The sequence below is a fragment of the Topomyia yanbarensis genome, chromosome 3, assembly GCF_030247195.1.
Source record: "Topomyia yanbarensis strain Yona2022 chromosome 3, ASM3024719v1, whole genome shotgun sequence".
NCBI lineage: Eukaryota > Metazoa > Arthropoda > Insecta > Diptera > Culicidae > Topomyia > Topomyia yanbarensis.
The window spans coordinates 145,593,825-145,619,630 of NC_080672.1; the positions used below are offsets into that span (position 1 = coordinate 145,593,825).

The window sequence follows — 25,806 nt, forward strand, 5'->3', positions numbered from 1 at the left end:
TTTACAATGGAAATCTTGGAAAATATTGTTCAAATGTTGCATTGCTGGAAATTGAATGCATATACTAAACTCTCTCCCAATCATCAATTTGCTTGTATTTTCAAAATAATTAAGCAATTTTTGGAGCAACGGTACTGAAAAATATCGATTCCACTTTCAATCGGCTCGAGGTCCATTTAGGGCTCTTATTTCAGGTGGGGGAACATGGGAAAACCTGACCAGATTTTCAGTTAAGCTGTCACTAAAAAAGTTTTCATATCATAGTATTTGCACAAATCGTGGGTGGCTGAACAATGATCAGCTAATATTTAACAATATATCCACTTTACCGTGTCGCAAGAAAAAAAAACATTTGGGATTATTGCTTTTTCTTCACAGTGGAACAAGCATCATAGTGTACATCTGGCCAGTGGCCACGTCCTTACAATTGCCGAGGAAGGGAAGGAATGTTAGTTTAACATATATTAGCGAAAGTGCAGGGAACCCATATTACTTTCATAGATGTTTCAGGAATGGGAGTTTCTGTTAGCAGGACAGTAGCAGTTAATTATGAGGAGTTCATTCTAGGGAAAAGTTTTCAACCCTTTAAATTTCATTAAAATGTAATGCGCAAAAGTCAGTTTATAACTTTTGAAATATTAAATTCGTTCTTTCGGTCTAGTCTCCCTACTACGATGAGACTTGACCAATGCCTGGGGATAATTGATCAAAAGAATTTTGGCCCTGGTCAACCGTACGACGCAATTTAGCCACGATGCTCTCACATGAGCGCTGGACGGCACTGACGTCCATCGTCCGAATACAATTCTGGATCCTGGTGGTAAACTGCTTCGTATCCTTGGCCCGACAATTATTTTTGTACACTGGGGCACTGGGAGAGCGGAAAAAATCCTCAATGAGACGGCACTGGAGCAAGTTAGTCGAGTTCCTTTCTTTCGGCACATACGGTATCTTTTTCTGCTCAAGATACTCCAGAGTCTTTTTGGCGTAATTGGAAGACGCCTTGTTCGGCCAGAAGACGTACTTCCCATCCGCATGATGCTCCTTTAAGAACGACAGAAGATTTTTCTCAAGACACTCCTTTTTCAAATTTATGCTTAAATTTATATTTTACTTCGGGGGTGTGGCCAATTTGTCGCTGGAATAGTAGCTGTCATTTCCTGGAATGTGGGTCTTCGAGAGCGGAAAGTAACTTTCGTCGTATAGCACGAACGACGTCTGGGTCGTCGGACGTTTCCTGGAGTGCAAAGTATGCACTTCAACCTCTGCGTGCAGTCTCTCGCAAGATGACCCGTCTCCCCGCATTTCCAGCGCATCCTAGATCTATTCGGGCCTTTGCAAGCTCTTGCCAAATGTCCAAAGCCCAAGCACTTGTAGCATTTCTCCGCTGTTTATTCACTCGTGGGGCAGCCCTCAATGGGCATCCCGACCGTCCGACCATGACTCTAGCGCCTTGTCAGCAGCGGTTACCGGTAGACGAATCATTGCTGTCTGAGTTCCTCCGTGACAAAAATTCTCTTAATGCTACATCAAATCGTTTTGTAATCAACAAAAAAAATCTAATAAAGTTTTTAATTTGATCTCAGTGGTATGAAACATAGATTTCTGTTTGATGTTATAGGACTGGTTTTTGTACCTGAATGGTGTTATTCGCCAAAACTTCTACAAATATAATAACCTAGGATACAATTCATCAGGATCATCAGAACTTCTAGTTTAGTTTTCATTCTGATTTCAGACTGAACTCGATCAGACAGTCCCCTCTAGTAGGCTATGATCCCTTGACAATATTTATATTACTACTTTTAAAAAAGTATTTCGCTTGTCAATAACATTTAGAGCCTTTCTTTATTCATTTTTTCTTTCGATTATTACGAAGTCACTATAATACTTTACTCTTTTTCAAGTACATATCAAAAGCCGACGGCTTTTGCTAGAATATTATGCAAAGAGTTGAGCAGTAAATGTTGAAACTACCGAGTAATGTACAGAAGAGAAAGTAACCAAAGAGAATCTTTCATTATTACGTACGACCTAATCCAAATTTACTCAGAACTATCCAAACCAACAGTATAGAGCAGCAAGATTTTTTAGTAAAAATTCAATAAGATTAAATTTCTGTTTTTAAAAAATTGGAGGTTTTAAAAACATTTATGTTCTAAAATTCTGCCTTTATTTTGGTTTTGATTTCTGGCATGGTAAAAGGATAGCACTTATAACGCGATAAATCAATGTTTTCTCGAAGAAGACCAGAACTAAACACCGCAATACGGGAAGACTTTCGTCGTGCTCTGTGATACGAGATTTCAGGGAGTGCCATTTCAACAGCTACTTCCTTACCTAACCCCAAGTATCCAGTGATTCAAGTAACCAGTTCGCCGCTGTAGTACCAAACTTCGGTAACAGATTCCCGGATTACCACTCAGTCTCAGACAGAACCAGTTCTATCAACCTATCATCATCAACCACAACCCACAAACCACAGATCTTAGCGCCAGAAATGCTGGCGGCATGCGGTAACGGTGACGACTCCGACGCCCGAGTCTGGCAGTGTCAGTAAAGGGATGGAGGCAAATCGCACAAATTCTAAATCGTAGCGTTAGTGATAGCAGCAAGCTCTGCCAGTTTAAAACTCCAGCCAGTAGCGTTCGACAAGTTGCACGGAACCGGTTTGCCTGTTTGTCGGGCTAGACCGGTTGAAATTCTCGTCCCCGGGAGTTGAGGCAGTGTTTAACTTGACTGCTCATACTCCGTCTCGTGCAGATCGTGCCTAGTTGATGTAATTTTCATCCGTTCACTCCGAAAAGTGTGCCCTGTATGTGATGGCTAGTTTTCATTCATGTTTCTGCACTCCGGTAATTATACTGGTCTGTTCGCGAAATTGCTTTATAGCGTTCAGTTCTTCATTATTACACCGTTAGATGACCAAGTGACAACGGATAGGACATATTTTCGAGTGAATGTATCTGTTCTTCGAGATTTATTCTACCTAATAGAGGTACTAGTTAAGAAGTGAAGTAGAACTAGGAGTGATCCAATTAAGCGGAATTTAATTATTGGTTTTATAGGGTAGCCAAAATAATTTTCGAGATAGTGCTATCATGATAGCTCGAGCTCAAACTACTGCGAAAACTACTGCTTGAATTGTCAATTTTCGTTTAAACGAAAAGGCACAGTTTGTTAGCCGACAAAATCGCTTTGATTAGCATGCCGATTGATTAACAATGCCATACAATTCACAATTATCAAATTACTAATAATATTTTTTTTCTCTCTTTTCCTTTCCTCTCAATCTCTGCGATGATTTGTTTGGTGCACCCCGAAATCTACAGACGAACGAGATGCCATACAGAAGAAAACGTTCACGAAATGGGTCAACAAACATTTGAAAAAGGTAAGACACGATTTTTTGGCTTATACTGTACATAGTCAGTACCCTTCTGAGTATCATCAGCGAAAACCCACTTCGAGAGCACCATGGAAAATATATGGGTAAATTTGTCCAACACAAACCAAAGTGGGACTCTCAACATTTGCAAGCATATCTCACCTTACCCACCCCACAGCGAAACTTTCGCTATAGTCTTTAACTTGTGGTTTACCGTACACAAAAACTTCTCCTACCTGACTCAAATCAACCTTTTCATTCCCTAACGCTCGTACATAACCTAAAACCACTTTCTTCGATCGTTCAGTACTGCTGTATGCTGCTTGAAGTCAGCATGTGGAGGAATTTGACTCTCCAACCCTTTGATCACTGATCATCCGCACTCCAACAAGCTCAAGTCCCGTTTTTGTTGTTGTTTACTTCTCCCATTTCCTTTTTATCTTCATTGTATTATCTAATTTCATGAGGATGAATGATTAACATAATTTTTCTGTACCTGGCATTCATACTACTCTTTGAAATCGTTCCGCTAGTTGATAGTTTCTTGTTTGAAAGAAAATACCCACATATATTTTTAGCTAAGATTGATCGTATATGTTTGTTTGGGTCTCGGTTGATTTGTTGGTGATGTGACACTTGTTCGGCCAAAGTAGGCTGATTTCTAAATTAATTTTATTATAAAATGACCGTTTCCAAGATAGTACCCGTCTGACTAGCCAAATTTGGTTTCATTTCAAATTGATTTGAGATATTGCTTTACAATAAGCTTTAATTTTATACTGTTATCTTCGAGACGTAACGAGACAAACTTGACATTGGACCAAAATGTTCCATGAAGTTAATAGTAATAGTCTTTGCAGACCTTTTTATATCATGCATAACAATACATAAGTACTATAAAATTATTTCTTTTGCTACCTTATTCTTGACTAATCAGATTTTTGAAAATGCTAATAAATCATTCAATTGTTCCCTCTAAATGCGTCACGCAAGCATAAAGTATAGGATAATTAATCTTAATGGCAAAATTGAAAACTCTTTCACGAACAAACTATGGGACGAGTTTGTAACAAAAACTATGTTTCCGTTTAAATCACGTTGGACATTATCAATAATATTAAATAAGTTTGTTATGTGTAAAAGTACTTTTGTCTTATTCACGATTATAGAACCGATGTGGGCAGAGACTAAATTTCGTTATTTTTTTCGAATGTAGAATGAAAATAATGAAAAATGGCGCTTTCTGTCTTTCTCTGATGAATTATGTAAAGGAAAATCTCATTTTATAAAATGTGTCTTTTTTACCGAATTAACATTACCATACCTTTAACAAGAGGGCTGGTTATTCTCGTAATTTCACCTTTGCTCAAAATTGTTACAGATTACGTAACTTAATTTAGTACGGGGGCCGATAATTATTAGTGGATTTGCAATTTCTAAAATCATAGCTTTAAATGTGTTCGTGTTTAATTTTCTAATAGGAGCCATATATAATGACAAAATATTAACTTCAATTCCCTTTATCTTGCAGCAAGTTCCACGTTTTCTGAGCAACCATCTCGTTCTTCTTGAACTTATATTCATTTTTAATTTCCAAGAGAAGGCCCCCGTAACTATCCCGATCTTTTCTTATCACATAATACAAGCGTAAGTAAACGTTTTATTCTTCCGTGAACCTGGTTTCGGAGCTAGCAATTACATCTGCTCGATTTTTCGATTCGCTCGAACGCGGGCATTTTACATTTTCCAAGTCAGTTTTTTTTTATTTATCTGCTTCTTAGAAACGAAGCAAAGATGTTGATAATGTTGATGACGAGTTATCAGTGAAATAGTGTGACATCGTGACTAATGAGATGAATATGGGCTCGTCTACCCTGCTCCATGACTGCGCGTCGTTTCCAGAATCGACTGGAATGACGTATTGTCAAAGGCACTCTCAATATCAAGGAATAGACCCAAGCTAGATTACTTGAGCGCGAAAACTTTTTCAATGTTATAAACAACATCTTAAAACAGAGCGATCGTGGATTTCACACGGTGATATGTATGTGAGCTTGTGCGACCACCTCTCGCTGCTACTCCGTTATCGATCTGGACTAGCTGAAGTTGCACAGGGAATCAGTTGATAATTATGCTTGGGAGTAGCGAAACATCTTTCAATGTGCAACTCCTGGTAATCCTAAAGTGTTTATTGATCAATACCGGCGCCGGCCATGCCCGAACGTAGATCGCGGAAGAAAAGGGAAGGAATGTTAGTCCGATACTTGCTTTTGTTAGAGGCCGCATACACTACTGAGCACTCCAGTATCACGGGAGGAGAATATTAGTTAGTAAAGTATAGAAGTTGGATTCTACTTCTTCATTACCGACGCCAGAGAGGTGACTCCACTATCTGGACTAGATATTGATCCATCAACTCATGGACCGGGGATCAACGGCTTTAATTCCCTTCCGAAGGAAGACATGACCTAGCTGAAGTTGCATAGGGAATCAGTAGATAATTATGCTTGGGAGTAGTGAAACATCATTCAATGTGCAACTCCTGGTATTCCTAAAGTTTTTACTTTATTAGACGTGACCACAGATTTTTTCACCTCAGAAAAATCTCAATGACCTCGGCTGAGATTGAACCCAGTCCAACTGGAATCAGTGGCGGTTACGATTACCACTCAACCACCGGAGCCGTCCAAGCTAGCGTTCCTGATGTGATAATCGATAATTCGCTCCAAAACTTTTAAAAGAAAATAACTTATGCTGATAGGCCTAAAACTCTTGGTTTCTTCATAGCTCAATCTTCCACCTTTGGGAATAAATCTAACATTTTTTTCCTGCCATGCTTTCGGGATATACCCAGTAGCAAGACTGATAATCTTTTTCAAGACATGTTTTAGAATAAAAAATCCCTTTTGTAACAGCACGTTTTCCTTGCGAATCGTATTAAGCAAAGCTCTCAACTATCCACTTGACCGATTCAGTATTCACTAATGTGCTTGCAAACGCCTGCGAGTCCGAATCACCAGAATGAGATCCGTGACCGTTGTCCATTTCCGGATCGATACACCCTGGAAAGTGTGTGTGTCGAAAAGGCAATTGAGTACATCTTTTTCGGTCGTCATATGTGTGTCGAAAAGGCAATTGAGTACATCTTTTTCGGTCGTCATATGATTATTTAACACGCTAACCTATTTCAGACTAGAGACATTAGTGTATAGGTTTTGTCAATCAGTTTGCCCTGCAGATCTAAGTCATTTCTTTTATGTCCCACGAGCTGACCTGAATGCCCATGAGTCATAACGCTGATACCGGTTTCAAGTTCATCCTTCTTTGAAACTCAGTCCTGAAATGAAGGTGTAAAATAAATGTTCCAAAACAGTTTTTTAAGATAACATTGTTTATAAACCGATATCTATGGAGGATTAGTTTCTTCGATGAAGTTTTACAACACAATACAACGCATATAATGCGGAAAAAGTTTTTGAATGTTAGCTTTAAATGTTTTGTGATTGCAATCCGAGATCAAAATCCCATCTTCATATCTACACAACAAATTGGTAGTTTCAGTCCTTACCAAAGTCTAAATATCGTTTAGTAGGTATTTTAACAGTGAATACATATAGGGAAATTCTCTCAACATTTCACCAAGATCGGAGGAAATAGAGTAATAGCTTTTCATAGCCCGCTACATCTTAAACACTCGTAGACAATACACAATAGCCGTATCGTTACCTCGCTGTACTGATCGTTAGAATCGATTATCTCAGAATCATATTTTTTTAGAAAAGCACATTTGCGGTTACAGAATAATCTGAAATGCATTCATGTCTTCATCAAAGTTGTTTGTAATAGCATTTCAATATTATTTTATCAGAATACGCGCTGTTTTATGTTGTACCACTTCTTCGTAGATATTAATGGTCATTATGGTGCAAATAAAATTGATCCTTCTTAATTTTCAAAACGAGTAGTGTTGGAAAACTTTAACTCGTCGATAAAAATTCATATCCCAATTAGGGTTTCACAATAGTTTTTATGACAATCGCAAAAAAAAAGTATCAAAGGATGTTTTTGCAATATTTTTTATGTTATTAAATTGTTTGCGCTCTTATTGTTCACATTCATGGATTCTATGTATTTCTTTTCGTTGCTGTTGAAACACCTTCTTCAAATACATCTCGATGATGTGATTCCGGCCCTGAGCGAAGTAACCATATTTCAGTATAAGCCAAACACTAATGATATGGATGTCAGACTATCTGCGTACTCCAACCTGTATAACTTATGGTCATAAATAGTGTCGCTGGTCATATCGGCCATTTTGATCGGTCCAGGATAGCAGTATCATAACCAGGTATTGTAATTCTCATTCATTCACGCGAGAAGGAACTTATTCGATGTGCAATTTTTCCGGGATAAGTTGAGTCGCAAAATTCTCCGTCTCCACAAATAACGTGAGAATAATTTTTCCGATAAAATTTTTCAGATTTTTTCTTTCTTACCGATGAAGGTGATAATATTTTATTTATTTATATCAAAATATACACTTCATTTTTTAAAAATACGACGGAGAAGTACGTTAGACTTGTTTTGTAGTGTTTTGGAATAGCATCAGCAAGGTAACGAGCGCAAAAGGATACGTGAGAAACTCACGCGCTCTTTCTCCGGCGGTTTTATTTATCCGGAGAAATTGTGTGAGTGTCAATAACTTTTTGTGTAAAAATGTGAGTTTCTATTGTCGGAGTGGTCAATTATCCGGACTCATTTGCTCATATTAGTGATAAATGCATGTCTGATCATAACTGATAGTGCCGATGCCAAGATTCTTGTGTATGTAGCCAAAATCTACCATTGTTATTTAAACAAATATTTGTTTATACATACATATACACTGTAAAAAGTAATAATATTTATACGTTGAGGTATAAAAAAGCCAAATTTGGACATTTGTAGAATTAGAGTAAACTTCGATAATGTTAAAAATGAACTGATAATCGCTTCAATTTCTCTGTTTCAACTTACCACGGTAGGCAAAAAGGTTGAAATATAGAGAACACGTTGGCGAAATCTTTTTTTTAACTGCTTTGTTATACTTTTAAACCTTTAAATGTTGATGTAAGTTGGTAAAGTATAAGCTGGAGTAAATAATAACAAATTATCGGATGATAGTTGTTTGTAGATTAACAAAATCACAATAGAGGTTTCGTCCTCCTCAGTCTCCCTTACAGTCTATAGAGCTGTTTTAAAAATATACAAAAAAAATGAAAATTGAACAGAGCCCCGATGCCAAGTATGCATTATTTAGTAGCAGTTGATATATTATACTTCAAACGTATGTCTTTCAAATTTAATAAAATTGTTACAAGAAATAGTGATTTACTCTATTCCCCATATAGCAATTTGAAGCTCCCCCGTGCCAATAGCACACATCTTGCTTTCGTGATGCTACGGTGTTGCTGCAATTTCTTCGGACCCTCACAAACAATATGCAAACCAAATGTATGGTTGTACGGTTGTAGTCCGTTTCAACCATATGCATCCATCCCAGCTGGGAAACATTCAATTCCACGGTCATTCACTTTTCAGCAACAACAGCACATCTGATTTGCGCATAGTTAGGCTAATCTACGACAGGCATCTTCCGGCAGTAAAAAGAGAGAGAGATCGCCATTCAGCGTAATTGGCCGGGAAGTTTCACGCAACTCCCGGGCGATCATTGGCTTGATCGATGAGAAATTTACCGGAAGATTTTGCATGAACTGTATTACGGAAAAGTTTAATGTATTTTGTCTATCCTAAGCTTTAGTTCTCAATATGATTCAGTAGTTGCGTTTTGTTTGTCGCAACATAATACATCGCTCTCTTCGCTGAAGGTAAACAGGATGCCTTAAATGCAGAGCAACACCACGCAGTTGAAAAACAAGTGCCAACATTACCACTACATCTGTGCGTACCGACGACCAGCATCGGGTGCAGTTTTGTCAGATGAATTGGCCGCGATAAGCCAGCCAACCAGCCAGCCCTGCTCTAGGAGAAGGAGATACCAGGCCAGGTTTCACATGCGTGCGTGGAGGCAAAAACCTACACGCACTATTCGCTGGCTGAGGTTGCCTGTACTGCAAACTCATTTCACCAAATCGAGAAACTAGGTATGTATGTACTACAATAAAACAAGGCTCGGATTTCTCGCGAGTTGCTCCGGGGTAATTCACGCGCGATAGTGCTTTGAAGTCGTCAGCAGAGAGCGACCTTGCGGGTGCTGATTTCAACGCATCATTCCAAAGAAAGATCCTCCGGCGCGTTATGGTCATACAGTCGGAGGCGGCGGTTGCTGAGTGTACGCCGACGATGAATCACGCACGACTCGGTCTTTTTTTCCTTCTTTCTCGGAATCTGCACCGAGCGAGATGTGATTCATCAAGTCTGGGTGTTGCGCTGTAAAGTGTCCGGTTCGGTCTGGTCTGACCATAAATTGAGCTCCCTTAGTGGGTTACTGTGCAAAGGACGAGCGCTAGTAGTTAGCGGGCACCAAACGGTAGAGGTCACCGAAATGTAACCATGGCACCACCACGACAACAATGGGCAGGTCTCCAAGGATTTCGATTCAACGATATTTCTCCTTCGAAGTAGGAAGATGAAAAGAAAACAAGTTTGCCCCCTCGATAGCGTATGGAAAGTGTTGATATGGTCACACATTTAAAAAAGAAATATTTCAATTATTTAGCACAAACGGCTAATTGAGGGTCGTGTTGGAGGCATCACTGAGTTTGATTCCGAGAGTAAATAGCACGTGTGCTGTTTGATATATGACTATGTCTCTGATCGGCATTCATTGGAACCGATGGTATGGATCAAAAAAGATGGGTGGGTAATGTCAGAGACATAACCGGAGTGAAGTAGAATACACTTTAGACCGGTAAATTCTGCTCTGGAATAAGCAATTTCTATGCGATTTTGTCGACTTTAGCACATTCATAGTTTATTTGGAGTATTTTTGGAATTATCAAGTTGACAATTTGCAACATTCTTTGAAAATATTGTTGAACTTTTATGAATGAAGGCACGCAAACGAGCGTTTGACCGTCGTCCTACTACCAGCATCAGAGAAGTAGCAGATCAGCATTTTTCGCTACATGGCCTGTACCAAACAAACCGCTCGTAAGTCCACCGGAGGAAAGGCTCCCCGCAAGCAGTTGGCAACAACCCCCTGGCAACCCTATACCATCATATGGAGTTTGACAGCGACCGACATATATGGGGCGTTATAGCTATAAAGCCCCAAACAAAGAATTATGTTCGGCACTATGCTCGATATTCAAGCATTCCACACGACGTTTTGCATCTTGTGGGATGATTTAATAATTTAATTTAATCGACATTTTGTAACTAAATACAGCTTCTAATCATTCGGTTCAAAATCAATGTTTTGCCTTTCATGGCAGTGATGCTGGCTGTACAGAGACGTCGTCCTTGACAGGGGCTGGTTGGCAACGAAGGTCGTGTAAAAGTGCCCCAGTCACGGTTGGCGTTAAGAGCCTCATCGCTACCGAACAGAAACAGTCGCCCTGCGAAAAATTCACAGCTATCAGAAATCGAGCGGGCCTAAATTGTGACCCAAAATAAACCACAAACCAACAAGTTGTTTTCAGAACCAGCCAATTATAAAGTATTATTATTATAAATGAAATTTTCCATTGCCTTACAACCTCCCTCTCCCTTTCCTCCCGGCTTGAATAACTATCAATCTTGATGATGCTGTGCGGCGGGGGCACTAGTTTTTATTATGGTGGAAAATTTAGGTTTGCGCGTTTTTCCCAAAAGTTTTTAGCTGTGTTGTTTTCAAAGAAGTTGTAGTTGAATTCAAAATAAAATAGTTTATTTTTATTGTCAGAGATGCACCTTCCAACGAAAACTAGTCTGGCTCGCTTGGAATCGAATTGTATGGACCAACCACTGCTTTCACAAAAACTGTTATTTTCAGTAATTGAACATTCTACATTTTTGTAAATTGAATCATTACACTAACCTGTCTACAAATCACACAAATAACTTTTTTATTTTGTGCCATTCGACTTGAAAGCGACGATATTGTTCACAAGTGGCTCACTTACCATCCAACGCTCTTGGCAAGCCACTTTTTGATGCTTGTAATAAAATTTCAATTCGATTCTTTGTCGATAAATTGATGGCCCTGAAAAGGGCCTTTTCTTTGGGCAGTGTTCGAAATTTACTTGGTGCCATCGAAGACGGCGTGCTTGGCCAACTCTTCTGACAGCAGCAAACGGACGGCGGTTTGAATTTTGCGGGAGATGCTGCAAACAAACTGCTGCATGCTGATGCTGCAAACAAACTGATCGTGAACAGCAGCATGCTGAGTTTTTATACCTGACTACAGCACAATGTAAGCTCGTCCTTTTTTGTGTTGTCCTCAATATGTGTTCTTCGTAGCTCCACCCCTTTGTTGGTCGACCACATATTTTTGATAAAGAACAAAATTGAAATTGTGTTTCCAATACGGAGGTTATCGAACACTCAGGGTAAAAAGAGTAATGTAATACGGCACTTTGGTAAAATGTTTGAGAATTGAAACCGTTTTTGAATGCGCCTAGTAAACACGAAACTGTAAACAAACACACAAATGATAACTTTTTATTTTGTGTCATTCTACGTGAAATCTACTATATTGTTCACAAGTAGCTCACTTGCCATCGAACGCTCTTGGCAAGCTACTTTCGGTTGCTTGTAATAACAAAATGTCAATTCGATTCTTTGTTGATAAATGGCCCGTACCAAACATACCGCTCGTAAGTCCACCGGAGGAAAGCCTCCCCGCAAGCACTAAGCAACGAAGGCCGTGAAAAAGTGCCCCAGTCGCGGTTGGCGTTAGGAAGCCTCATCACTACTGAACAGAAACTGTCGCCCTGCGAGAAATTCACAGCTATCAGCAATCGAGCAGGCCTAAATTGTGACCCAATATAAACCACAAACCAACAAGTTCTTTTCAGGACCAGCCAATTATATTCCAGTAAGATATAAATGAAATTTTCGTTTTCCATTGCCTTACAACCTCTTTCCTCCCGGCTTGAATTACTATCAATCTTGATGATGCAGTGCGGCTGGGCACAGGCAGTTTCCATTATAGTGGAAAACTTAGGTTTGCGCGTTTTTCCCAAAAGTTTTTTAGCTGTGCTGTTTTCAAGGAAGTTGTAGTTGAATTCAAAATAAAATAGTTTACTTCTATTGTCAGAGGTGGACCTTCCAACGAAAACTAGTCTGGCTCGCTTGGAATCGAATTGTACGGACCAACCACTGCTTTCACAAAATCCGTTATTTCAGTAATTGTACATTCTACAGAATTAGTCACAACTATTTCCAATCAGCGCAAAAATCGAAGGTTTTCATTCAATACAACAGCAGATTTTCACGTTTGAAAAAACAGGCAGCATTCTGGCCGAAAATTTTGAAACGGAGCACCTATATCGAAACGTTAGAAAACGTTCGATTTTTGTAAATTGAATCATTACACTAAAATGTCTATAAATCACAAATAACTTTTGATTTTGTGCCATTCTCGTGAAAGCGACGGTATTGTTCACAAGTGGCTCACTTACCATCCAACGCTCTTGACAAGCTGATGCTTGTAATAACAAAACTTCAATTTCATTCTTTGTCGATAAATTGATGGCCCTGAAAAGGGCCTTTTCTTTGGGCAGTGTTCGAAATTTACTTGGTGCTGGTGTATATGGTAACAGTTTTGGTGCCATCGAAGACGGCGTGCTTGGCCAACTCTTCTGACAGCAGCAAACGGACGGCGGTTTGAATTTTGCGGGAGATGCTGCAAACGAACTGCTGCATGCTGATGCTGGAAACGAACTGAGCGTGAGCAACAGCATGCTGAGTTTTTATACCTGACTACAGCACAATGTAAGCTCGTCCTTTTTTGTGTTGTCCTCAATATGTGTTCTTCGAAGCTCCACCCCTTCGTTGGTCGACCACATATTTTTGATAAAGAACAAAATTGAAATTGTGTTTCCACTACGGAGATTATCGAACACTCAGGGTAAAGAGAGTAATGTAATACGGCACCTTGGTAAAATGTTTGAGAATTGAAACCTTTTTTGAATGCGCCTAGTAAAAATGTTTTCCACTTCACTCCAGTTTGTTTCTGACCATATTTGCAATTTACGTACTGAAATAAATCATAATTTAGGGTTTAACCCAAATTGCTCTCCAGGGAGAAACAGTCCATGAAACAGAAAATGCAAACTTATTCTTTGAAATGGTTTTGGTGGCCCTGAAAAGGGCCTTTTTTATAATGATACAAGTGAGTTCTACCTTTTCAACTTCCAAATCCATACAAAGTGCGTCCCTGCCGCTTCAGAGTATAGACGACATTCATTGCGGTTTTGCGCTTGGCGTGTTCAGTGTAGGTCACGGCATCTCGGATGACATTTTTCTGCACACCATCAGCATTCGTAGATTAAATTGGAGATGCATTTTACACCACCACGACGAGCCAGACGCCGAATTTGGTGATTCCCTGGATTTTATCACGAAGAACCTTGCGATGACGCTTGGTACGGGAACGCAAACATGATACCGCTCATTGTACCGTCCGGACGAGCATGTTGCTCGTGTGGTAAGCGAGCACCCACTGATACAAAACAAGCTCGTGTGACCTGTATATATAACATTCCCGTATGTAATGAAACGCTTACATGCTCCTTTTTGACGGCTCTGCGTGGGATATGCTGGCAAATTGCGCATTTTCCTCGCTGTTTCCGAAGGATTTTCTGAAAATCCTTGTTTTGGTTTATTTGTAGTAGTCGCAGTAATTCCGAAATTTAATACGAAACACGTGCACAAATTTCCGATCAGATAGTGCAAAAATATTGCGATTTCGTCCAGTAGAACGGAAGATACTCGCATTTCAAACCTGGGAAAATTTCTCAACTGAATTTTTTGAAATGGGACCCCATATTGAAACGTTAGAAGTATTCTACTTCAAAAGTGAAAGTCAACTCTAGCATATTCAATATAGTTCTGATCGCGAAGGATATTTATGCAACGCCTAAATTCCGTTTTGCGATACTGCAGTTATTTTTGCTCGAGATAATTGCGCACAGCGTTCAATCGTCAATAGTAACCCCACGCCTACCTGTACCTGCCGAATCCGTTAAAAGCCTACCGTTCCGGATGCTGCACAAATTGCTCATTAGCCTCTGTAGAGCACCCTAGCAGCTTTGTTCTGTCCCGTGGCTTCTCGCAGCGGATGCCATATGCACACAACAATCAGCTGCTGGTCTATCATTTCCGCAATCTCATGATGATGCCATTGATAATTATGATAATGATGATGATGATCCACACTATCGGAAAAGGCTTCGCTTAAGCCTCACACAAACATGATCGTCGTGAGATGACTTTGATCTTTTTGCATATTTCTTGCAAACGAATAAGAAAACTTTCGACCCGAGCACGCTTCATCAGCGATCTTTCACCGAATCACTACCTGTGCGGTCATTAAAGGCATAGTATTCGTCACACTGCTATCCAATGGCTATCCCTCACACGTGGAGGAGGTGTGGATGAAACGATCTGTGCAATTACTGCCCCTCTCGCGGATCGATCTCCGCAGATCACCGGTAGGCAACAGGAGTAAGGTTGAATCGGATCGAAGCGAAGATCTGATTTTCCTACCCGGTAGGTGGCAGAGCGGGGTCACCGAGCATTTATACGACCAACCGCTGCGAACTGCTGGATTCAATTTGTGCACAAGTTTAAGGATATCGATCATGGCTCTCTAGTTTTCACACGTTTCTACTTTTTTGTTTCAATTACAGAGGTTTTAGCATTTTGGTCATCCGCCTTTTTGGGTTAGAGAAAATGTTCACTCTATGTGTGGGGATTGGAAACATAATTTTGATAAGCTGCCTACAAAGCAATTGTATTACTAGCTACGCTAAATCAATTCCCTTGTTTTAAATTTTTTCCTGGAGAACTAAACTTCTATGTAAGCTTTTTGTTTATAGTTCTAATTCTCTAGTTATCCCATAAGCGCTGTAATACACGAATGATACCAAGGATTGATGCTGAATTTGATGTTCAGAACACTATACTGCCGTTCTAAGCATAATTGTCCCATGTATATAGGGAATCCCATAGAACATGGGACAGATATGGTTATAACGGCAGTATAGTTTATACTTGATTTTGCACTGTCTGATAAATTTTTCGATTTAATCGTATATTTATATTGATTTCTCAGGTCTTACTGTGGAGAAGGAAAAATAAAAAATATGGGTGGATATTGTCTGTGACATAACCGGAGTGTCGTTACTGCACTTCGGCCATGATATTTTAAATCTTATGATATTCAACGGAATCATTAGATTTGAAATAACATGTTTGAATGAGAAATTTTCAAATTATTCTTTATGATGATTATGGTGGTTCGAAAAAAAGAATCTCATATTTGTGCTGAACTTAGAGATCGTTTGATGCTGCTGACTTCTGTCAGCATGACATGCTTGGTTGGTCGTCAACCGGTTCTAATTTTTGAAATGAAAAGTTCGAAATATATTATCTACTTTTTTCATTGACGTTTTGCTTTCTCAAGCAAAATAACCCATATCAGCGCTAAAAGTGGTTAAAATGTCCGAAGTGTGGTTACGATACTCCTGTTATGTCATTATTGAAGTTTTACAGCATTTGTTACGAAAACACCATTTGCATACTTTGGGAAGGTTTCGTTCGTTAATTGAGAAAATAACATTTGAGTAACAATATGGTAGTACTTCCAGTAATCAATTTCAATCTTTTTAAAAGCTCGAAATTGAAGACACTAGCCAGTAAAACGATAAGAAAGTCGACTCGATAAGCAATCTGTTAAAATTCCGGCTCCAATAGAACAACCGATCATAAATCAAACAACTCCCTTCGTCAGATCTTACGATTCGTTCAAGATTTGCGGTTCGATGCATGAAATTAGAGCGAACCAATAATGAACGGATAATTTAAATTCGAGAGCGTTGTATTATTTAACTGTGCTCGAATCGCTCCATGTACAAAAAGGATTGCTTTTAGGCTTGAGATTACGGGCGCAAAACAGAACATGTAAGCGTGTTGTTTTGGGTGTACATTAGAGTGGCTCGCGGTTGCATGGGAAAATTTCAAAATGATTCAAACTAGCGGACACAGCACTTCAACAGTCTCGATCGGTGAGAGGGAGAGGTGACGATCTGCTTATAGGATACATTGGGGGTCGATGGGTCAATTAGGAGGTATTGGAGGTTGCGGCGGTCATCACAAAAACTGTTGGGAACATGTGATGGCATCATCACAGTTCTTCGATGGCGGAGTGGTTAACGCACCCAACTAGAGACTGGGAGATCGCAGGTTCGATTCCTGCTTGAGGACATATCTTTTCTCAGTGTTTCCAATGAAGGTGAATTTTCACGGTTTCTTCATTTTCATCGTTCCGGTCATTCTTCCTCTGTCTGTTTTCCAGTGGACACGTTCATAAAAACCTGTTTTAATCCACCTAGCGATGCAATTGTGCCTTACTCAATCATGAACACGAGAATGTTTGCCTTGTTTATATTCATTAAAAGCTTTCAAATGCAAATATTACATTTTATTATTATACATGACATGACAAATATACAAGAAAAGAAATCATTATTCGAGTTCTAAAATTTTGTAAAAGAAAAAACAGCCACGGTAATATTGAATTGAAAAAAAAGGAGCGAGTGTCCCAAAAAGTGGATTTTTATAAAAATATTTTTTTTCGAGATAACATAAAATCTCGACGTTTCATGCATTTTAAAGATCAAAAATACGAACTCGATTTCTGAAATTTCATGGGGTCCCCCATCTGAAAAAAAATTTTTGAGTGGGAATTTCATATATGACCGGACGGTTCAGTCTATATTTCAGTCTATACGAAATTTTATGGACCCCTACAGATATTATAGCTTTCATTTGAAACTAAGTTTGTGAAAATAGGCCCAACCATTTCCGGGAAACTGATGTGAGTTCGTCAATTTTGAAAGATGGCCGCTTTTCCCGGGCACTTCCGGAACCGTTTATGGTGGTCAATGTAGTCAAAGAAAGTTAGGATGGCCGTCGGTGACCTAGAACAGCAAATCTAAGTTTTTTGAGAGACATTTTAGCGAAATTTTTACCTTTTTTGCTTTCATCGGAGTATCGGTTTGAATCGCAATTTGCTATGTGATCGCACGCCACAACCTGTAACTCCGGAACCGGAAGTCGGATCGGGATGAAATTAAATAGCCATTTACGGGGGCACAACACCTTTCATTTGAGACTAAGTTTGGTTGAATCGGTCTAGCCATCTCCGAGAAACCGATGTGACTGTTATTTTGTATTTGGATACTTCCGCCGGGGCTTCCAGAACCGATGATGGCGGCCAATGTGGCCAAAAAAACTTTGAATGGATGTTAGTGACCTAATACTACAAATCGAGCCGTTGTGATTATATTTTGGAAAATTTTTCACCTTTATACATTCATTGCAGAATTTATTAAAATCGACATTTTCTGCGTGATCGTGCTCACCACCAACCTGTAATTCCGGAACCAGAAGTCGGATCCATCAGAAATTCAATAGCAGCCTATGGAAACGTTGTATCTTTCGTTTGAGACTAAGTTTGTTAAAATCGGTTCAGCCATCTCTGAGAAAAATGGGTGACATTTTTGGTCACATACACATACAGACGCACATACACACACATACATACATACATACACACTCACAGACATTTGCCGAACTCGACGAACTGAATCGAATGGTATATGTCACTCGGCCCTCCGTGCCTCCGTTAAAAAGTCGGTTTTCAGAGCAATTGCAATACTTTTCTATTGAGAAGGCAAAATTCCTTAAGAAAGGAAAAAACAAAGACTTGCGTCCAAACAAGGAATATATTTAGAATAGTAGTTTTTTGGTCTAAAAAATAGAAATATACTCAAAACAAAAATTCTTTCATTCACGAAGAAGCCATTGTAATAATAAATGAAACGAAGAAGGATTCAAATCGATCGGTTTAGTATATGCCGAGTAATCGTTGTCACCGCGAAGACGTTTTCGGAAAAACACGATTTTGAGATATTTGCGTTTAAAGTTTCGTGTCAATATTGTGCAATGTTAAAATGAGTAATATTCGACCTACATAGAGTCATCTATTCCGAGGCCATATTGACTATCTTCGGAGGCCGCAGTAGGGGCAAGAATGTCATTTTAATGTTAACTAAGTGCCATTCTTTCCTCCTTAGTAGCCGCTAGCCTCGTCCTCTTTTGCAGCAAATCGATGGACATTAGGACAACTAGATACCCGCCAATGCCTGTAATATCTTCAAAACCGCAACATTTTCTCTGTTGAAAATTTAAGCGGAAGTTAAAGATAATATTTCAACTGGCATAACACGCCCAGGAAGGATCTTTGGACTAATTTTCGAGATGAGTTTAGGCTCTCGTTATTGATCTACGCGAATCCACCAATACATTTTTCAAGCAACGTACTTTTCGAAAGATCATTAATGCACTATCACTAATGTCCATTCTGACGAACGTGACATCCAGAATCAACAAGCATTCGGTGCGCATTTAAATATATGCGCATTTGATATTTTGGGGAACACTCTGAACGCGTAAAAATTGAACAGTCACTTAGGTTGCAGGACACCTTCAGGTCTTTAGTGCTGGAAGTCCAGTTCTTATAGTCGGATTCTTTTGAAATTTTGTAGTCACATTCTTGGGGAAATTACATTAAGAAAACACGAAAACAAAATTTTCTAATTTTTCGATTCACTCAAGTAGATATAAACCCTATATTGCTTTGATCATTGACACTCGCGATGATTTCTGATTGGAATACAGTACAGGTAGCTACCTAGCAAGTGAGACTGGTCCAATCTCATTTCACGTCAGTGGATACCAGCACCAGCACGTCCCTTCATCAGAGAGCCATCGCACAGTGGTCGGAAACGCCAAAAACGTGAACTTAATTCACTAGAGGCCAAACCATCGAATATATTCACAGGGTGTCTTTGGAAGAATTGTTCTTATGAATATTCCCCACAATCTGATAACAATTGAAATTAGGCATGGCTTACTATGATCAAACTAAAAAAAATAACTTTTTATCCTGACGAGGTAGAAAGTTGGTGTCTTCGACAAAGTTTTAGAAATGCTCATGGTGAAGAATTTTGTTGAAGAACTTGAGCTTGTAGGACTGAAGGTTATCGATTTATAAGGCGTTTTCTATGGCAACCCCCTTAAATCTAGTTTTTTTAATATAACTTTTTTCATTGTGACTTTTCGTGCAAACTATGTTCTAGACAAATGTGTAGGTATCAAAACTACATAATATTGCCGAAGACTACATGTAAAAATGCTCATTCGTTTAAAAGTTATTGAAGACTTTTACATTTTTTTAAACCAACTTCAACTATGTATAAGAAAGAAAGGTGCAAACCAAAATGCACGAACAGGCACTTTTTTCACCGTCTAAACTATGCACAATAAAGTTAAGAAGGTTTGGTGCGTGGCACTCTAGAACTCAAAATTTTTTTAAGTTTTTTTGTCACAATTTTTGAAATTCATGGTTTGATATTCAATTACAAGTATTATTTTCACATATATCTGAATATTTCATATTTTTTTTATAAACGTGGGAGCAAAAATTTAAAGTTTTTAATATCATTGGAGATCCTAAACTGATATATACCCAGTTAGACATGTCATAATGAATTTAATTCTTCACCCCATGTAACTATTTGTGATCACTTTCGCGTATGAGTGGTAGCAAGATCAACATGTTAACTGTTGCAAAGACCAGTAACCTGCAGTTTGTACACACGTGATAGTGATTCTTGTTTAAGGTATGTGTAATGGTTTATTTAGAAGACGGCAGTTGGAGTTGTCGTGAAAGCACCAATCAACGCCATTTTTTGCAAATGGTTTAGCTTTATCGTCATCACCTCTCCCCTATGCAACTACACAAAGCATCCGTATGACAATATTGGACGTACAATTGTCATGTAAATTCGACAGATGTTCTTGGTTTTAAGACACCAGGCCTTTCCAAAACTTCGTCTGCACTGCCCGCTGGCCACACAAGCTGTCTTATCTCTGAATTCAATGTGAGCAGATCAGTTCAGTTTGGAGTCCAATGTAACTCCAACGTATTTCATTTGGCTTGATTCGCTTCTTCGTGAAAAGAACTATTGAAGTTTTGTTTGGGTTAATTGATAAATTATCTTATCGACGCACTATTCGACAGCTCTTAATGCTTCTTCTAAATCAAAGACTTTTCTAAATCAAAGATTGCTCCGACGCAAAGTCTAGTGATTAATATTTGGTAATCGATGGTTGGACATGGAAGCTTAGTGAGTTTTCTTATCAAGCCGTTGGGCAAAACTGACATAACGCCACAACCGCAAATACTCAAGTGTATTATTTCTTCCTGTCTCAGTGACTAGAAAAGAATACGTTTACTAAACATTGCGTTTGTCCAACCAGAGATACACGCAGATACTCCATGAAGCAGAGTGATCATGGATTTCCCACACTTATATGCATGTTGCATTTTGTACAGTGGATATACAATTAAGCTATCGTTCCTGATGTGATGATCGATTATCCATTTCAAAGCTTTTAAAAGAAAAGAATGTAAGCTGATATGGCTAAAGCTCTTGGCTATTTCGTAGCTTGAACGCTGTTTTGTTTAGAAAAAACTTATTTGTTTTGGTTAACCAATATTAGTTTTTCAGGTCTTTTTCCACGCTTATTTCAAAGCAGATCCTAAAAAAAATATCCCCCTCTCTATCTTCTTATCGGACCACGTACCACTTGCGCACCAACGTTATGATCTTTTAACAAGATTTCCTTAACATAATTATGAAATAGCTTACCATCTGTACATTTCAACAGAAATCCTTTTAAGTTATGTATGCACTTTGGATTATTTTTGGTTTTAACTTTAGAAATCTTGTTACTTTCTGGGAAAATCTATGCTGGCAGAGAAATACATTCATAGAGAAAAAAAAACGAAAGAATAAACTTCCAATATATCAATTTTGTTGAATATGTCTCTCAGCCCTCTCCACTTAATAAACAACATCATTCGAACCAAAAAATCAATTGCAACACTGAAAATAGAGTTTGTTCATTATTTAGTTGTGTAAGTTTTCAAGTTAATTTTACAACAAGCATTGTTTATGCGACATTTATAGTTATCAAAATTATCACCTTGCAGCTCTGTATTTACGCTCTGAGGTGCGTGAAATCATCAATTCACTTGAGAATAGCTACTATTACTAACAGCCTACGGACTACGCTATTCAAACTTTACCATAACACTTCCATCCATGTATTGGAATTCACCTCTGTCCGGCCAGTAAGTAAGACGAGGGAGACAATCAAAACCATAAACGCATGCGATATGAGTAGATAATTTCAATTAACACATAAATACTAACGTATAAACTAAACCCCCAGCGTTCTGCGGCGGTTTATGGGCAATCAAATCGCGGCGCAAATTTGGCTTCATCGGCGATAAAGACAATCAATCGTAGGTGGGTGGTTGTTACGGTTTTAACCCGAGCAGTAATCTAGTTCATTATTTCGTACTGTTTTCGTGGGAATGGGTACAGAAACCTCTCTCAAAAAATTGTCCCAAATTACCGAATTCGAAGAATAGTATATGAAAATGGTCATTGAACTTTGAAGATACAGAGTGTTGGTATATTCATTCTACTTCCATGCAATAATGTCATAGTTGAACAATATTTTTTAAAATTTCATGGCAAAATACTGAAAATTGAGCGAGTGTAGACGCCTCGTCAAAAGCATGTTTTGCGGATTAAGTCATAACTCAAACTCCACTGGACCAATCCTTTTGAAATTTTGCACAGTTCTACTTTACATTATTTTCCAGATAATAATGGGTGTTTAAATTTTTTTCTTGATTTTTGAATTTTTGGTAGCCCTTGAAGCCAACAATAAAAAAAATGCTATACCTTATATTCAAACTGCACTGCGCACACAAAGATAGCGCTACTTAGAGTCGAACCAACGGAAAAATGTTTATAAAGAAATAAAACCGGAAAACAATTTGTATCACAAAAATAAAAGTTATCCCTTCCAAGGAAGTTAATTATGGTTTTCTGCACTGGAATACTTGCTACAATTGAAAGGTCTACAACGTCTGAGGTGTGTCCGCCGATTTCTTCGTTCATTAAACCGAAGGAAACTGCTTTAATCGGCAGATGCGACGCGAACCCGCAGTTGTGCAGTATGGTACTGTTTAGTAAATAATGAAATTCTAAACAAACGGCATATTTTATTAATAGCCCCCCGTGAGCTCGAAAAACAACATAATGAACCGGCAGCGCGGAATTCAAACGGAATCGCTTACTTTTCCGTACTGAGGATGCAGCAGATGCAGCTGCCAGAACTGGGTAGGTGAACGCTATGTTCATGGAAAACAAACAATGCTGCCCGACGGTGCCGGATGCAGCTGGTTGCATACGAGATGGCTGCTGCTGCTAATTAAGAGGTAACGCCTTGCGCTGTAGATCTGGCTCAACAATCTAATTTATGCTCAATTCTAGAAGCGGAATTGATTGGAACATCGTTAGATCAGGGCAAATTTACATTATAGTGGGATTGTTGATCGGAATGACCAGGAATTTTGTAGATTGTGTTTAACTTTCGTCCCTTCCAAACAATGTTGAATCCATGAACTAAAAAAATTCCCATGTGATTTTCAACGTTTTTCATTCCATGTTTCCTTTTCTGGAAGCCCTGAAACCTTTTTGTTTTCTGAAACGACGCGATATTCCTCGCGCAAAAGAACGAAAACACTTGGGAAATGATCGCTCCGAGTGACGCATAAAACATCTTTGCGCAGGGACTTGGTTAATCTACTCTGAATCGTTCCAATTTTGGTATATGTCCAGCCGAATCTAGGACACAGAAAACACCCTGTTGCCTTCGACTAAAATGTGGCAGCAAGCAATAAGCAAAGCTAATTGAGCTAATTTTCGACAGAGAAGTGTTGAAATTGAAATCTTACGGTTTTCTCATCCTTTTTAACATTTGGCTACAATTTATAATTTGTAGCTCACTAACTAAAAATGCTTTCCTTCTAAGTCACGAACTAATTTTTTTTCAAAATTTCCAACTGAAAAGTTATTTTCAGTTATATTTTTATAAAGATATTCAATTATTTAATACTACTATTATTCTACCCTCGAACGGATCATCGAAAAGTTTAATTTGAAATGTTCATTCCACTAGCTATTGAATGCATTCACTTCTAATGCAAATATGGCTTCTCAAAAACAAAAAACAACCACTCAATCACTCCGATGTAGCTAAATAGCTGATATGGAACCCCAACCTTCATTTTAATTAGAGGTTCCACACCATCCGCGATCAGTATGCAGCTTAAATATCTGACCTAAGTACCGATGGCATGTTCAACACCGAGAAAAGTACCCTTCACGGCGCGATCTGATGTTGTACAGCATGTAAAGTATCCCGCCATCGTTGTCGACCTTTCGCCATATTTTGTTTGCTTGAATCATTATTCAAACCTTTGTTTATGCAAATAATCCCCAATCCGGTTTGAAAGAGCTGGACGAATTCGCCGACCTGAGCATATACACACATCCAGACTTTGTCGCTCGTGCGCTATCTTGTTCCATTTGTAAATAAAACCGAAAAGGCGAAAAATTAGAAACCAAAACAGACCTCGAGACGCAAGACGTGTCGGTCTTAGATGACACACAAACGGCACAATCACTTATCTTGACAGTGGTCTACACGGTTTTCTGCGGGTGCGCTGCGGTTTCGGTCATTGAACGAACCGGATCGCGGGCAAATTATTGCTCACCGGAGTTATTTTGGAGCCTTTGGCCGCCAAATTGAGCTTCGATCACAGGTCATGTTATTGAACTTGTCCGCTGGATATCTGAGCAAAAGTAGATTTGCTCGCGAATTCCTGAATGATCATCAGGCGAATGAGGCGGACTCGAGTCGTAGTCAAGCCAAGGTCAACGGGTGTTAAATTAACTAATATGGCACCCCATGGTGCCTAAATGTTACTTGTGTTGTTGTTATTTGTGTTATTCAATTAGTATTTTTAGGATCTCTGAAGATTTAAATTTGAAGACGATAGTAGCTTATAATTGAAGTACAGTATTGTAAAGTCTATAATTTTCGGAACAGAGCTGCAAAAGATTTTCAAATAATGTTATTCTTTTTAGGACCAACATTCTTTCAGTTCTTTTAAGACATAACAAGGCCAATAATCAAGGTTGTTACGTAGTGCTGATCACACAGATTAAGAGTTTTGTAGATTAGACGCGACTTTTACCAGTTTATAAATAACGCGTGGATTCGACGCTAATTCTCATATACGAATAATTTGAACAAAAAAATACTTTCTCGTATGTGGCCCGCTGAATTTCAGATGAACCTTTTTAATCCTCACAAGCCCCGCAGACGTACAAAGGTACAGTTATAATACCATTGCTATCAAAAGTAAAATGATCGGGCAACAAAATCTCACCGATACACATCTTAATCGCGAACCTGAAACAACAAAGCCGAATTTTTGTGATCAAATCTTTCCTAAAATTAAAGGCGCCGATGGTTGAATGGTAAGCGTGATCGCCACCCATCCCACTTGGTCTGGGTTCAATCCCAGCCAAGGTCGTTGAGATTTTTTTGAGGTGAAAAAATCTGTGGTCACGTCTAATAAAATAAAAACTTTGGGAATACCAGGAGTTGCACATTGAATGATGTTTCATTACTCCTAAGCTACTGATTCCCTGTGCAACTTCAGCTAGTCCAGATCGATAACGGAGTAGCAGCCAGGGGTGGTCGCACAACCTCAAGCTCAAATATTTCCTAAAACTAAAGGTATAGCTTGTTGAAAAAGTTATTTTTGATAAATAAATTTAAATACAGGATTTGGGATCACGATCCTGTTTTGGATGATCTAGATGACGTCATGAATACTACAAGCTCCCTCATAGAACTAGCATACTTCTGAATTCGCAATAAATGTTTTCGGGTGTTTGGAATGCAGTTCTAAGTTGAAGCTTGGAAAACTAACAAGAGTGTGGAATATCGGTTTTCTGAAAACTCTTGTTTTTCGATTTTATGGAGTATTCTCAATGATCTGTCACGTTACAACTAAAATCTTTTACGTTACAGTTGTGTATTTTTATTGAAGGAAAGATGTCAGATCAGTCGTACACAAAACATCCTTGATCTAAAAACTAAGTATTTACAGGAAGCTTCATGTTTATATTGAAAACATATTGTTCTTGATGAAGAAATGCGTATAACTATGCGTATAATTTCATGAAGTAACACTTTATGTCGAAAGA

At 38.7% G+C, this 25,806-nt stretch overlaps 1 protein-coding gene and 1 non-coding gene across 41 annotated transcripts in view; one reads left to right on the forward strand and one right to left on the reverse strand.

Moving 5' to 3' along the window:
- LOC131691889 (dystonin) overlaps nucleotides 1-25,806 on the forward strand; it is a 458,938-nt gene that overhangs the window by 232,090 nt on the left and 201,042 nt on the right. For 38 of the 40 annotated variants that reach the window (XM_058978603.1, XM_058978605.1, XM_058978606.1 and 35 more), the window contains one exon: nucleotides 3,333-3,394. In XM_058978603.1, the coding sequence (XP_058834586.1) occupies nucleotides 3,333-3,394 (62 nt within the window). Of the gene's footprint in view, nucleotides 1-2,824; nucleotides 2,856-3,332; nucleotides 3,395-25,806 lie in introns of those variants that run through there. The other 2 variants (XM_058978607.1, XM_058978608.1) reach the window with 1 other exon arrangement.
- On the reverse strand, nucleotides 23,275-23,377 carry LOC131694366 (U6 spliceosomal RNA). The gene has a single exon (XR_009306479.1). It is a non-coding gene; the product is annotated as a U6 spliceosomal RNA (small nuclear RNA).